The sequence below is a fragment of the Raphanus sativus genome, unplaced genomic scaffold (genome assembly GCF_000801105.2).
Source record: "Raphanus sativus cultivar WK10039 unplaced genomic scaffold, ASM80110v3 Scaffold2308, whole genome shotgun sequence".
In the NCBI taxonomy this organism is placed as follows: Eukaryota; Viridiplantae; Streptophyta; class Magnoliopsida; order Brassicales; family Brassicaceae; genus Raphanus; species Raphanus sativus.
The window spans coordinates 1-16233 of NW_026617617.1; the positions used below are offsets into that span (position 1 = coordinate 1).

At 33.5% G+C, this 16233-nt stretch overlaps 1 protein-coding gene, 1 long non-coding RNA gene and 2 pseudogenes across 2 annotated transcripts; 3 read left to right on the forward strand and 1 right to left on the reverse strand.

Moving 5' to 3' along the window:
* Positions 1–302: 302 nt before the first annotated feature.
* On the forward strand, positions 303–2348 carry LOC130505475 (purple acid phosphatase 6). The gene is made up of 7 exons (XM_057000085.1): positions 303–515; positions 600–818; positions 905–1016; positions 1098–1324; positions 1412–1550; positions 1627–1969; positions 2046–2348. The coding sequence occupies exons 1-7, from the start codon at positions 354–356 to the stop codon at positions 2224–2226; spliced, it is 1383 nt and encodes a 460-aa protein (XP_056856065.1). The 5' UTR covers positions 303–353; the 3' UTR covers positions 2227–2348.
* Positions 2232–3913, forward strand: LOC130505478 (protein MICRORCHIDIA 1-like; annotated as a pseudogene).
* Positions 3914–11503: 7590 nt separating this feature from the next.
* LOC130505477 (protein SHI RELATED SEQUENCE 2-like) lies at positions 11504–12996 on the forward strand (annotated as a pseudogene).
* A 2427-nt stretch (positions 12997–15423) lies between these two features.
* LOC130505476 (uncharacterized) lies at positions 15424–15904 on the reverse strand. Its single transcript, XR_008941696.1, has 3 exons — positions 15865–15904; positions 15607–15756; positions 15424–15433 (listed from the first exon to the last, which is right to left on the reverse strand). It is a non-coding gene; the product is annotated as an uncharacterized LOC130505476 (long non-coding RNA).
* Between the last annotated feature and the right edge of the window lie 329 nt (positions 15905–16233).

The following is a 16233-nucleotide window of genomic DNA, read 5'->3' on the forward strand; positions in this document are numbered from 1 at the left end:
CTGTTTGGATTTTTATTATTGTGTAAAATACTTACCACATCTTAAATCGTAAAATCTGGTAATATTTTGCATTCAGTGGATATATCTAAATCGTAAAATCTGATAATTACTTGACAACAAAAAAAAATCTAATACTTTGTTACATTTCGATGATTTACATATCTATTTTCAATTTAAATTTTATTCTTAAGAAATATACCGTACCAAAGTTCAACAATAAAATATTCCTAACTAAATTCTTGCCAGTAGCATATTCCTAAACATCCGACTCCAGCTTATATAAAGACTAGTTAACCTATTTATCACACAATAAACACCAAACAATAAACACCAAAGCTCTTAAGCAATTAAAAATGAAGTCAATGAATTTTTTCTTACTCTCCCTCGTTCTTCTGAGCATCAACACCTTAATCAATGCTGGATTAACCAGCAAATACGTACGTCAAGCGCTACCATCGATTGAGATGTCTCTTGAAACGTTTCCTTCACCTTCTGGTCATAATGTTCCTGAACAGGTTTGGATTAATTTTTTTTTCAGTTGCATCACAATATATATCAAACCATCATTTTGTATTGATTTTTTTGGGTTATTATTTCAGGTTCATCTAACGCAAGGAGACCATGACGGACGTGCCATGATCGTCTCGTGGGTGACACCGTTAAACCTAGCTGGTTCCAACGTCGTTACTTACTGGATCGCCAGTAACAACAGCGACGTGAAGCCTGCGAAGAAGAAATCTCATGGTTCAACGTCCTCTTACAGATACTATGACTACGTTTCTGGTTTTCTTCACCACGCCACCATTAAAGGACTCGAGGTTTGTGTACTTTGTCATCCAAGTAACAACGTGTACTTCTTTTTATATGGTTTCTTAATGTTTATCTTTTTGTTGTTACGTTGCAGTATGATACTAAGTACATCTATGAGGTTGGTACCCATAAATCCGTTAGACAGTTTCACTTTACGACTCCTCCAATGGTTGGACCTGATGTTCCCTACACATTCGGGATTATTGGTAATGCACGGATCTTTCTAAAACTAAATTTTAAAATATTGTTTGCAAATCGATATGTAATGGGTTCATTTGGTTTTGTAGGTGATCTTGGACAAACCTATGCTTCAAACGAGACATTGTACCATTACATGTCGAACCCTAAAGGCCAAGCAGTTCTCTTTGCCGGAGACTTGTCTTACGCAGACGACCATCCAAACCATGACCAGAGAAAGTGGGATACATGGGGAAGATTCATGGAGCCTTGCGCTGCTTACCAGCCATTTATCTATGCCGCTGGGAATCACGAGATAGATTTCGCTCCGGAGATTGTAAGATTCGCTTAGTCGCAATCAATTTAAGTCTCTTTTTTTTGTTGTTTTGGTTTTGTTCGGTTTAATTTGAATCTGTAATATTAGGATGAGACTCACCCCTTCAAGCCTTACATGCACCGTTACACTAACTCCTACAAAGCCTCAGGGAGCATATCTCCACTTTGGTACTCAGTCAGACGTGGCCCTGCTCACATCATCGTCCTTTCCTCTTACTCTGCCTATGGTAACAAAAAAAAATTCCCAAAACCCTAAAGATTTGTAATCTCTCTTGATTTTTTATCACGTAATCTCATTATCAGGCAAATACACACCACAATACTTGTGGCTGGAGCAAGAGCTGAAGAACGTGAACAGAGAGGAGACTCCGTGGTTGATTGTCATGGTTCATTCGCCGTGGTACAACAGCAACAACTACCATTACATGGAAGGTGAGAGCATGAGGATTATGTTTGAGTCGTGGCTTGTTAACAGCAAAGTTGACTTGGTCTTGGCTGGTCATGTCCATGCCTATGAGAGATCCGAACGTTTCTCCAATATTAAGTACAACATCACCAATGGCTTTTGTACTCCTGTGAAAGATCTTACTGCTCCAATGTACATCACTATTGGAGATGGAGGAAACATTGAAGGAATCGCAAACAGGTACTAAGAACAATGATTTGTTTGTTTTGGTGATATAAAACTAAACTAAAGTCTTATATTTTGTGTTTGCATTCAGCTACACTGACCCACAACCAAGCTACTCAGCGTATAGAGAGGCTAGTTTCGGTCACGCTCTCTTGGAGATTAAGAACAAGACCCATGCGCTTTACACTTGGCATAGGAACCAAGACAATGAGCCCGTCGCAGCTGATTCTGTCACGTTGTATAACCGATACAATTTACAGACCGATGAGTAGTTTGAATGTCTAAGTTCTTGTTTTTTTGTTATTTGATTTAGGATTTTATTTGTTTTCTCTGATTTTCTGTTTCGATTTGTTTTTTCATCAGATTTAATAAGATTGCGTTAGATTTTCTCCAATATTACACGGATAAATTTGTTTGGATCATCAAATATTATCTTCTTTTATATACAAACAAAATAATTACCTTAATAACTAATAAGGGATAAATAAGGGAAGTGTTGTCAAAAAAAAAAAAATAATAAGGGAAGTAATATCTGGTGAGATTATAACGCGACGAAGACCACGTAGTAAGAGGAGGAATGTTTCAGACCTCATTGTCTCCACCGGAGATCACTCAGCAAGTTCCAAGTACGATTACAGTCTACAGATACGACGGTGACTCCTCTGGAAACCCTAAAATGCCGTAGCTTCTAGAAAGCCGGAGAAAACTTTGTGATCACGAAAGATGATACTCAGACTGCTCCAGGTCATCTCTTTCTCTCTTACACACAAATATAAATACAGGCATCACTTAGTTACAAAAATGGTGTTTGATGAGATGAAATTTTGTCAGGTATGCTTGAGAATGCTCGCGTGCATCCCAAGTTTCTTCACTTGAATGCAACTTCACACAAATGGGCTTTTGGAGGTAAGCTAAGAGATGATTGATCAACGAAAAAAAACTTGTACTTATTTTTTTAAATTAGTATATGGATTCGGATCTATGAGTTATATGGTTTAAAACAATTACGGATATAAGACTAATTAAACAATATATTTTTTTTCTTAATTATTTTGTAATGATGTTTGTTATTTTTATTTTTGTACTGTATTGCAGCAATCGCATAGCTAGTTGAAAATGCTGTTGACGAGGTATGCATGCATGCCTTAGGGAAACGCTTCTCTTTTGCTCATTATGTGTGAAGTGTATCTTATAGCATTTTCTTTTGTTCATTGTATTCTTCCTTAGATACAAAACGGTGCCACTTTTATCAAGATCGACAAGATTGATATAGTCAAAGACAACTTACCAGCTTTAGTTTTCCAAGACGATGGGGCCGGGATGGGATCAGAAAATGCATGAGCTTAGGCTACTCATCAAAGAAGTCTAATAAGACAATTGGACAATGTAAGTTTTTTTTATATGTATATTTTGTTAAAAGAAACGTTGAGCTTCTTTCTAGTTAGGTTACTAACAAGAGTTTCACCTTTTGTGTGTGTAGATGGAAATGGTTCTAAGACAAGTACCATGAGACTTGGAGCTGATGCCATCGTTTTCACTCGCTCAACTCGTGAAGGGTATTGACATATATTGTACATGTACATTCTGAACTTAGCGTGTGCTCTGTTTTTAACTTTTACTATGTTTTTATAGCAAAACTACCCAGTGCGTTGGTCTTCTGTCTTACACGTTCCTTAGGAGAACGGGCCAGGATGAATATGATGTTATTGTTCCTATGATAAAACCTTCAGCATTTGTTGCTTCTTGTTTTCATGTCTGAACTAGACATTACACTACAATGTTTGGAAACTCAAGACGGTCTCCAATGCAGATTTATATTGATGTATCCAAAGATGGGCTGCCAGACTGCCAGTGAAGTAAAAGTTGGATTCATCAAGGAGGCACCTAAAACTTCCAGTTATCGGATTCAATGTATATCACAAAAAACCGTCTCATTCAAGTACATTTTGATGTTGCAGTTAGTTCAAGAAAATCTTCAATCGTTAGAATTAAGCAATTGTAGCAACTTTGTTCATTATCTGAGATCCATTGCACCATTAAAAGGCAGTGGTGTTGTCAGTATAGTGATTTCTTTCCTTGACGACTCCATTGAATATGTTTTGTTTGAGGGAAAGACCTTAGAGGAGAGACTCATTATTAACCAAAATATGCTCCCCAGGAGTTCTTGAAGCAAACTTTATAGAACCGGCTCATGATAAGCAGGATTTTGAAAGGTCTTCTCTATTCTAGCGGCTGGAGGGGAGGCTGAAAAAGATTGTAGATGATTACTGATATCTTCTTCCTCTCCATATTTGTTAATTTAGGTTCCACACCACATTATCTTTGTTTGACTATTGCACTGCTTGTTATGGTAAAAAAACAGGAACAGAAACTGCCACGTTTTCGGATACAAGCATTATCAGATGCCTGCAGATAGGTCGAAAAGGGCAGCAATTTTATCAAAAAAAAAAAAGGGGGCAGCAATACCTGATCAACCCCCTACTGTCAATACCCAAGGTGGTCCGGTAATACGTGAAATGTCTTAGTAAAGGTACTTCGAGCTGTACAGTTGCTGTTCCACCGCCACATATGAGAAATTCCACGGGTGCAAGAGTAACTTCCAACCCGTGCAGCTTAACCCTGAACCAGTATATACTGTAAGTGAACTTCATTTTATGGTTCAATTCACAAATTTAAATATAAAAAATAAAGAGACTGAAGTGAGAACCATCTTCCTAGGATACTACTAGAAGCAATTTCGTTGGCAAGTCAGAGGACGAGATAAATGAAGAGAACATACAACTCTTCATGAGGTATATATAAAACTCAACATGAAAAAAAACTCACTTCATGAAAAATGTTTTTACTAGGTGCGAGGAATATATAAAGAAAGAGACTGAAATGGAACAGACGGTAAGTTTGATTCCGTGTTATTAAACCAGAGACAAACATCTGTCCGGTACATAGATTCTAAGTTCTGACATATATATAGATGGATGATGAAACAGGTAAGGAACTTAGAAAAGGAACTGGAAGAAGCTAAAAGGAAATGTGCACAACTTGCTCTGCTTGTGGCTGCTAAGAGGAATGAGATGCAGCAAGTTTAGTTAAAACGTTAATTCTTTGGAATCTAAAGAGCCCTAGTTTGATTAAGAAATTATAAGTGTTTTTAAGGTAAAAATACAAAGGAACAAATATTGAGTTGAACCTTGTTATTTTGATTGGATTTGTATTATTGATTTTTTTCAATTTTGCTTTACGTTTGGACAAGTTTTAAATACTAGTGTTGGTTCCATTTGCTACACACGTGCAGGACAACTTTTCAGCTTGTCGATATCTCATATATATCTATTTTGCCAACATCTCCATCTATGGCAGTTCACTCATGTAATGGAACTGAGAAACAGGAATGCTCTTGAGATAACTAAGAGTGTTACACGAGACTGTCGATATTCATCATATATTTCTACAGGAGGTTTTAGATGGTTGGATGCAAGTTTGGAGTCATAAGCAGCCTGTCATAAACTGGATACACAGATATCTAGAGTGTACTGCTGCACCTATTTTCTGTTTTTTAATTATTTCTCATGTTTTGTTTTACATTTGGTTATGACATAGACTTTACCCTTTGTTTTGGGCTATATAGGTTATTTACTTTGGTTTCCTTAGGTAATACAAGCGAAGCATATTTCAGTGACAAAAAATGCTAATGGCTTTTAGACTTTCTAAACAACTTCTCTAGACCCAAACATTTTCTTTTCTAGTAAGTCGTATCCTTATTTAGATCTAATAACAAATCCATTTGATTGAGTTATAACAATTCACTTATTTTGATTTTGAAATTCATATCAATAACTCTCAAATCCACTCTTTTGATTTGAAAATCATTAAATTTATGGAAGATTTCTAAATCTAAGGTGGATTTATGAATCCATTAAACTACTAGAACCAATAACCCCCACTTAATTATGGCGTTCTTGCATTTTCTTATAAGCATGCGCATATGTAACTGCCAGAAAAACAGTTAGGATCTAAGGCAAGCCTCTAAAAATAGTTCTACTTAAAGTATCATAAGTTGAGATTGTAAGAACCAATTCTCTCTCAAAGTTAACTAGACTTGTGAGGACTAAAAAAAGTGGTCCTGCTTGTTACAAAAGTATGGATTTTTAATTTAATTTTATAGAGTGGGGACAATTACAGAAACCTAAGTTTTATCATTATGTATATATCTTAATTAAAAGAAAATCCATTAGACATAAAATTTCATTAAATGAATAATGGAGGAGGTAAAGGTGCAGTAGAATCTTCTGCAATCAGTTAATTTGCATCCCAACCCAACTGGATTAAATGGATAATGATTGTGCGAAGTGAAAAAAACACAATTCACATCATTACATTTTATATGGACCGACCGACCAATCACTAACAACGCATGGACCATATTCAAAATTCAACATCCATTGCCCTATTAGGTTATTGATTGAGCAGGATCCATAGCTCTTTAATTTTAACTTTATATTCCATGCCGATCTTTAAAGTGTAGTAGAGGGTTTGATTGTACTTTCGGTTTGTGTTTACCTTTGTTTAGATGATTAAAAAGCACGGCTAGCTTAAAAATAAAACATTGAAAATTTATACGAGTTGAATACAAATAAGGCTTTTGAAAATTAGATATAAATTTTATGATCGATAAGTAATGTACATATCCATTTACAATCGATAGTAAAAATGGCTCGAGAAATTACTAAATAAAAACAACCAAGTGGTAAGCTCCAGCTTTTATGAGTTTTGGGAAATAGTTTGGTTTCGATATGTACTTCCAATTAACAAAAATAAAATTACCAAGAAAATACAGAAGACTATATTAATACTGAAGGGGATATGTGTTAGGTTTGGTGCATAACTCTTATTCTTCTTTAACTATATTGTTATTATATGTTGATGTAGATATCCAATAGATTAGAATTTTCTCTAAAAGACTCAAATATGCCATGTTGCTTTCAACAAAAAGCCACATTTAAAGGCTGAGAAAATGACAGCCATTATAATAGAATTTCATTTTTTTTCCCATTATTGTCTCGTTCTTGTTCCCATTTGCTCAAATGTACTCCTTTCATGAAGCAAGCAAGCCATCCCATAACTAAGACCTTTTTTTTGGTCAAAAGACCTTCTAGTACTCCTTTGCTCAAATGTTGCCTTAACATAAACATTTGCATATTTACAACTTTAAAAAACAAAGCCTTAAAATAAAAGAAATGCTAAACTTTTTATTTATAAATATCATCAGCGACAACAATCTCAACTTTTATTTGTATTACATCGATTCACTCCCCTCAAACGATATTATTCGTTATTTATTTATAAACATAAGGGAAACCTAATAAATTACTACCAAATAAGAAAATATGAAGATTAAATAAACTGAAAGAGAGTCAACGCAGAGGAGAAGGCAACACTGGGCTCAAGAGACCTCTCGACAGGTTTAAGGGACAGACAGCAAACGTCTTCTTCTTCTCGGGCCTTTCCCACTTGTCATTTTCTCTTCTCATTCTTTCGTTCTTTCTTTTAATTTTTTTTTATTTAAAAAACCCTTCATGACTAAATTTCACCATTTTAATAGCATTTCCTTTCCAAAACCTTCGGATTAGACTAACTTGGATCGATCCGATCCTGATAAAGGCGATTTTAATTTGATTTTGATTTTTAGAGTTTAATTTGGTTCAATTGTGTGGTCAAGCGGACGAGTTTACTATTAATTATACAAAAGCATAAGAAACGATATAGCTATTGTTTCTTGTTCTATTCTGATGTGACACCACTGATTTTACAGGGGAGGATTATAAAAGGACTGATATTTTTCTTTATCTCAAAAATCCAGACCAATCCAACAGATATCTGGTCCATCACAACATCTTCAACTGTAGAATCCACGTTGATGTATGTATTAACATCTCAAAATGTTTTTTCTTTCCTTTAATCTCAGATAACTGGATCGTCTAAACCTCAAGGTTGTTTTTTTTGAAAATAAAATAAAAAATAAACGTTATTAAAATAGTATTTGTAGTATATCCCTATAACCATCGGATAGCATGGAATTCGTGTGAAAATGAAAAAAAGTTGCACCGGTATTTAATCAAACTGTACGCATTTTATACTAACTTATATAAATTTTAAAATTTTCATTTTTCATATCTTATGAGTTCTGAAAAAAATAGAGTATTGTTTGTCCTTTTTCCTCACCGAAAGTATTTGATTAACGATATGCAGTGCGAAATGGCAAGTATACTGTACATCTCATTTTACACCTATATTTTTCCAATCTAAATGTATACCTCCTGAGATTGCATAAATCATCTAGATAGCAAGTTTAGTGATATAAAACGATGGTACTTCATTTTCCATATTCTGTTATTTTGTGTCAGAATACGTGTTCACAAAGTTATTGTAGAGAATGCAAATCATGATATTCTTATTCATAGATCTTATTACATTATTTTACTTCGTCTTTTATAGAAACATAAATAATTCACGGTAAAAAGTTTGGAATACGAAAAAGTAGACGTAGGTGGCGCAGTGTTCCCTTGTATAGCCGCAGAGAGTCCAAAGAGTAACGTGCGTTTTTTCTTCTTTTTTCACCTTTCCTCAGTTTTATTGTTTTTTTTTTGAAGATTTCCTCAGTTTTGTTGTTGTTGTAAATATTTCCTTTGATTATTCAGATCGCTCGACAACTAATATTTGTATGATCACTTGTTACAATCAATAAAAATAGAGCCTCTTTTTCACTGCCCGAATCTCTCTGTTTCCATAAACTATTCTATGGTATTTTTTATACACCACATTGATCATTAGTCTATTCTTAGTATTAGTTCACCTAATCACTGATTTTCTTGTGCGTGAAAAAATTAAGAATATCTATAAATTTAATAACAAAAATACTGACTTAACCAATGCAAATCGGTCTAGTAGTCTTGAAGAAACTTCGGTCCCAACACGGATCCGAATTCTATTCGCTCTGACCTCAAAATGATTTAGACTTCGTGAAGGTACAGACGCATGTTGGTTCTAAGTTCAAGAGAATTAGTCGGTTGGCCACAGCCGCCGAATCACCTTCTGATTAATAAAAAAATACTGATTTTCTAATGCACTACAATAAATAAGCTTCGCTAAATCTCCGACCGATAAATTCTTTGTGAACGTAAAGAATGAATATGAAAGAAATGTATGAATAATATGGTACGAATGAAATGTAATGTTTGTTCCTTATCAAAATTAATAAAGAATGATTTTTTTTATTTTTTTCCATAGAAAAGGAATGAGAAGAAGAATAATGAAAAATTAATCTTTTTAAAAATGATAAGAAATTCAATGTTCACTTTATTCATTGATCACCATTCAAAGCCTAAAAAAAATTGGGAAAATTGTTTTTTTAGGCAAAAAAAAAACAATAACTATGTTCTATTAGTCTAATTTGTCTTTTGTACCATTTTTTCTCTAATACTTTTTACTGTTTTCTAAAATAAATTAAATAAATAGTTTTACAAACAAAAAAAATCAAAAAATAGTAAATACTGATGAAATACCTATATAACCTTATTGATATATTTTTCAGTTCAAAAAATATTTAAATCATAATTTCATATTTTGTTCTAAAAATGTAGAATTGACATTCTACATAGTAAAAAATGTAATGTACTTTTTTCATTGAATCTACTATGTTTAGAATACGTGTTCTACGTAAATAATAATATTCTAAAAATATTTGGAAAACACATTCTACGCTAAACCTATAGTTCTAAAATCTGTAGAAATCAAAATCTACACATTACTATAAATCTAAAACCTGTAGAAATCAGAATCTACATAATACTATAAATCTAAAACTAGTAGAAATCGATCTCTAACATGTTTATTGTATTCTATCTATTTTAGAATGCATGTCTACGGATAAGGATAATATTAGAAAAGAATGTTTGGGAATATTTTGTTTCTTTATTTATTAATACAAATGGATTTAAAAAAATATTTTCTTAAATTTGTTTTTAAAAAAAATCTTAAAAAAAGAAAATATTAAAAAAGGAAATTTGTTTTTTGGGCTAAAAAATAATTGAGATTTTTAAATTTAAAAAAATCTTTTTTAAAAAAAATTCTTTAGTAAAAGAATCTTTTTTAAAAAAAATCTTAAAAAAAAGAAATCTTAAAGAAAAAAGAAATTCGTTTTGGGTTAAAAAATAATTGAGATTTTTAATTTAAAAAAAACTTTTACTAAAAAATTTTTTTTTGTGAAAAAACTTTATTTAAAAAAAAAAAGAAATTCGTTTTTCTGGGCTAAAAAAAATAATTGAGATTTTATTTTTAAAAAAAATTTTAGTAAAAAAGTATATTTTAATATTCAAAATTAGTTTTTAATTGCAATTTCAAAATTTTAATTGAAATTTAAGGGTGTTATTGACATTTAGAAAAAAATAGCCTAATAAGACATAAAGTAAGAGAATTAGATCAAGAGGACATAGTTATTGTGTTTTGGGACTAAAAAAAACAATTTTCCCAAAAAAATTTAGTCATAAAATACTTAGGGAAATAATATTATAACATTCTTTATTTCCCTTATTTAGAATATATTTTTCTATTTGCATAAGAATCTATTAAATTTAATTAAAAATTTATAGTAATGATTAAAATAAGTAATTATATTTCAAAAAAGTCATATGATTTATGGATATAAGTTTGTGTTATTTAACATAAAATTGATTTAAATGATATTTATAACTTTCTAAAGCTACCTTAAAGTAAGAGAGAATCCTTAGGCATCTAGGTGAGCAATTAATATTCTTTGAGACTAGACAAAACGTATAATTAAGCGGTATTAGCCATAATTAATACTAGGATAAACTAATACGTACGGTCACTTGTGCTAAGTCTTTTTGTTTTATATAACTATGTAAAAATCAGTGTTAACTTCAAAGAAAATATTTGATAAAAAAAAATAATTACACTCTTCCATGTTAAGATGAAATTCGCCACGTGACAAACTCTAGTCCATGGGATAAGAACAAGAAACCTTGGACCGTGGATCATCCCCCGTGGGTGTGAGACTCTGAGTCGATAGAAAGAGAGAGTGAGAGAGAGTTTTTTTGTTTTTTGAGCAAAGTGAGAGAGAGTATTTGTTTAGTTTTTTTTTTGTCACGAGGGTATTGTTTAGTTTTTTTTTACTTTCATTCGGACAGAACTAGAAGCGATTTGTTCAGACAAAGCCGAAGTGAGAAAGAGGAAAGCAAAGCTTTTCACTTTGGTTTTCACAGAATCTGCAAAACCCCAAATCAGAGAGACTTAAATTCTAGGGATGAGCAGAGCAGAGCAGAGGAAAGAGAAAGCTAAAGAACGCGGCGGCGTTGCAGAAATCTATTGAGAAAAAATAAAAATCATAAACAGAAAGCTTAAATTCTTCTTTTTTTTTTGGACAAACTAAGCTTAAATTCTTCTTTTTCTTTCTTTTCTTTTGTTTCTTCTTCTTACTTTCTCTCACTTCAACTACTCATTACCAAGAACACACTTTTGCTCCAGGTGAGAGAAATTAGGTTTAGATTGAAAGAGCAAGAAGATCCACGAGTAAGAAAAAGCTGAACTTTAGTGAGAAGCAGGATACGGATTTCATGGTAATTAGGGTTTTGAATTATGGATATTGTTTGGTCAAGATTAGGGTTTGAAGTGTTAAGTCTTAGGAAATGGCTGGGATGTACTCATTAGGAGGTAACAACAACAACGGAGACGAAGAAGGAAATCAACAACAACAAAAGACAAATTGGGTTTGGTATAGATCAAACACAAACACCAATAATATTAACCCAAGCTCGAGCGTATGGCAGATTCCACCCCGAGCAACAGATTCTCATGCATCACCATCAACCACATCCACACAACAAAGCATAGATCTTATAGATCTCAGGGTCATCAGATTGACGTCTCTGACTTAGCCACATCGTCAAGATCCATCACCATAAGCTGTCGGGACTGTGGAACCAAGCCAAGAAAGATTGCACTCACATGCGTTGCAGAACTTGCTGCAAGAGCCGCGGCTTCGACTGTTCCACTCACGTTAGGAGCACGTGATCCCCGTTGCGAGACGCCGTGAGAGACAACAGCAGCTTCATATCTCCACAGCTGGAGACGGCGGTGGTAGCGGCGGTTCCAGTATCCCTAAACGTCATAGGGATACTGCTCTTCCGGGAACATCCTCCTCTCGCTTACCATCCGACTCAGCAGGTTTTTAGTTTCCGATTTGTTTTAATTATTTAGACGACTTCAGATTCCAACCATATTTGATGTGTTTTTAGAACAAAACTCGGATACATTTAAAAACACCTATTAACTATCCATTTACTACTTCAGTTTCTTTTGTTAATAAATTCAAAAATATACATTCTGATTTTATGTTATTTTATCAAAACATTTTTAATTAGTAAATTCCGTTGGAGTTTGAGATTTTCAAAAGATGTTTGATAAAACCATTAATTATATGTTGTGTTCTGTTATGAAAGTTGTCTTTCACATATAAATTAATTTGAAAACAAAAACGCTACTAGAAAAACATTAAATTAGGAGCAAGAATCTATTGTTTATGTGGGTTTTCCGGGTGTGTTGTTTGAAACTTTTGTGTATATGTTTTTAGGGTTAGAAACGGGAAGGCGAGTTTTCCGCCCGAAGTGAGCTCGGATGCGCTTTTTCGGTGTGTAAAACTGAGCGGCGTAGACGACGGAGGAGATGGTCAGTATGCTTATCAAACGACGGTTAACATCGGAGGTCATATCTTCAAAGGAATTCTATATGACCAAGGTTCTGAAAGCAGCCACATGAGTGGTGGAAGTGGCGGAAGCGATCATTCATAGCTCTTCCGCAGGAGGCGGAAATACGTTTAATACTCCAGCGATAGCCGGCGGTGGAAGAGGAGGAAGAGGATCCTCGCTATGTTTGTAGATCCTAATTCTAGTAGTTACTACTCAAGTAACATGATGACTATGTTCGTGCCACCAGGTACGCAATTCTATCAAAACCCACCAAGATCTTGATTAAATCAAGAACTCCAGATTTTTATATAATATATTGAATCTATATATGTAATGTGTGTGTTCAAAAAAAAAACAAAATATAATGTGTGTTTCGAGTGTTTTTTTCATGAGCCCTATGTAATAGATGGACGATTTTTCATATCGTATCAACATCTGCATGTTTGTTTTTTTGTCTTGTAATATGTGTTTAATTTTATGTTTCTTGTACGGTAATGAATATTTATCATAAATATTTATTATTGGTGGTTTACATGAACATGAAGTTTTTGTTTTTGGTTCTCGATGTTGCCGTTGCTTCTCTCATTGGAGTATTCTTATGTTATAATATTTGATAAATTATTAATATTTTCATATGGTAGAGTGAAGTCTATCTAGATTAGAAGGTAAGTGGTAAACTAACTAAAGTGAAATCAATAGTGACAACGACATGAAAGCGAATGAGGGCAAAAAAATTCAGCATATAATAAGTTACGATTACCGTACTGGCCGGTCTCATTTATTGTCGATTCTACACATAGTGTTCTACTTCACAATGCATTGGTGCTTGAAAAAGTTATACTGAGAAAGTGAAGAATGTTTAAATATAACTAATCTCTCTCTTTTTTAGCAACAAATATAACTAATCTCTCTCACACAAATATATATATATATATATATATATATAATATATATATATGAACTCGTGGATTAATTATATAGGTTGTTCTTGCATCACAGGCCTACGGTTTAGAGCAATATTGGTATATAAAACCAATTAGTTCTAGAGCATATTACCATAAGATTTAGTTAAGCAGCTCCTAGCTAGTACAACCTTTCTCAGAGTTAAACTAGTGTTGCTTACCTTAGGTTACACAAAAGCACTAAATAATTAACGTAGCGTTCCATAAACTAACAAAATACGGAACACTAATCTTTTTTCTCTATGAAGTCTTTCCGACACCAACAATCGATTGTATAATACCAACAAATTTATATACTACAGTACCGAAAAATCAACTCGTTTGTATTCCATTTTATGCTTCTATAGAAAAGAAGCTATTAGTTACATTTTCAGCGTGTTCAAGAAAAAATTTACATATTTCAGTATATAAAAGACTAAATCAAAGAATCAGTATATAAAATACTAATATTACTTAAATCTTAATAATCTAACTGCGAATAACTAACAAGTCCCAATTTCCCGGGCAATTAAACAGGTGTGCAACTATGACTACACAAATCCATATATACATGTTCACTTTATTGATTCACAAATACAAGAAACATTAGATCACCTGACGTTACGTAGTTTAGCCTGGGGAACGTACCTTGACTCGCAAGTTACCCATCCTCCTTGGTTTTGAATTCTCATTCTCCAAGAGCGAAGGGCACAACTAGAAGAGATATGGTTTCTGGTTGGATTTGAGTTCAAGAAGATAATATACAACAACCAGAGCAGACAAAGAGAGAGAAGTAAAGATGAAACTAATAATAATGAGGGAGGTTGAAGAGGTTGAATATAAAGAGGGGCAAGTAAGGACGACGTACCAACCAGAAAAAAAAGCTAGCTAGGGCTTTCGGGTGAGCTTACTTAGGGTGGGTGAAAGAAACTGCCTCAGTGATGCAGTGACCTTATTATTGTGGTGTGCGCGCCAATGCTTTTCATCAGCTTTTTTTTTTTTGGACAAGACACATACACACATTTAGTTAAAAAAAAAAAAAAAAAGACCATACACACATTTATGTATACGACCCTTTGTTTGTTAATATTAATTACAATATTGCTAGATGAATATTAATAACTTTTAGGTATCCCAGTATGCTCATTTTCTAGTCCAACTGTTCATAAGTATCATTTAGCATACCACTTAATTCACTAAATTCCATATTAATGTTTTACGGAATTCAAAATTAAAAATTGTATACTAATCTTGAGACCTATCATGGAAATATACTGCGATTGTCTTGCAATCAAAAAATTTGTACAACTTTTTTAAGTTAATAATAATACATATTTATCGTTAAATCACGTATGTAACCGCGGGTAAATAAGAATGTAACTTGGTTAAAATATAAGTGAAAGTTGCTTATATAGAATATCTCATAGCTTAAATGACATATATTATCAACTTATTAGGTGAAGATATGAAAATCAACATAAGAGTGATACAAATCAATCACATAATATATATTGCGTGTGTTTCTCTTCTCGCTCCCTTATTTATTTTTTTAAGACCAAGCATTAAGAGGACAAGCTGAAGTAAGCTTCACGAAATGCGAGTCTAATAAAGGTGAGCTTGAAGGTGTTCCATGGAGGGTATCGAGCTTCAAGATCCATTGCTAAACTTCCTTCCATTATTGCCTTCTCGTGACTGAAACATTCAAATGAGTATTTCCCGTGATACCTTCCTGTTCCACTCTCTCCCACTCCTCCAAAGGCAACGCATCCACACATATACTGCAATTCCAATCACCACTCGGGACATGAGAAAGGCATGTTTTCTAAATGAGTAGGAAGTCATAGGCCCGAAGGCCCGTAAGTAGATCCCTTTAGACGGTTTTCGTTTCATGGGGATTAATCTTTGGGTGTGTGGAATAGTTGAGAATATGACATATATATATTATATATACCTGGATCATGACGTCGTTGAAGGTAACACTTCCAGAGGATGTTTCTGACAAGATTCTAGTTTTAAGTTTGTCGTCCTTGGTGAATGCATAGATGGCAAGTGGCTTTGGTTTTGACTTGATGAACCCTATGCTTTCTTGGATGTCACGTAACTTCATTAAATCAGAAGAAATAGACACAAAAAAACAGCAATAATTAGTCAATTATTTACTCTACTTAATTAGTAAACCTGTATGACTGAATACTTTAACTATGCTTACTGTGATGATTGGGAGAATTGGACCAAATATTTCTTCATTCTTATCTCAGAATCAAGAGGAGATTCAACAAGATCGTTGGCTCAACATACCTTCCAAACAAACCTAGGTTAAAGGACTTGTAAGACAGATACCGTGTGACGCAAGAAAATGATTAAAATCAAAACTATACAGCTTCTCTTCATCCATGGAGCCTCCATAGACGATTGAAGCTCTGAACACGAGGATCATTAAGAAGACGAGACAATCTCTGAAATGTTTCTTTTGGTGACATCCTAGCTAGACATCCTGATTCTTTAGGGTTTCTCCAAAGAAAAGACTTTATCACCGGCTTCAACATTTCAAATCTAATAGAAAATAACCAAACTCTTA

Bases quoted from the DNA above. Each gene is read 5' to 3' on its own strand.
- LOC130505475 (XM_057000085.1), top strand. From the start codon at position 354: ATGAAGTCAATGAATTTTTTCTTACTCTCCCTCGTTCTTCTGAGCATC. The intron at 516-599 runs GTTTGGATTAAT...TTATTATTTCAG, and splicing joins GTCATAATGTTCCTGAACAG to GTTCATCTAACGCAAGGAGA. The intron at 1,017-1,097 runs GTAATGCACGGA...TTGGTTTTGTAG, and splicing joins CTACACATTCGGGATTATTG to GTGATCTTGGACAAACCTAT.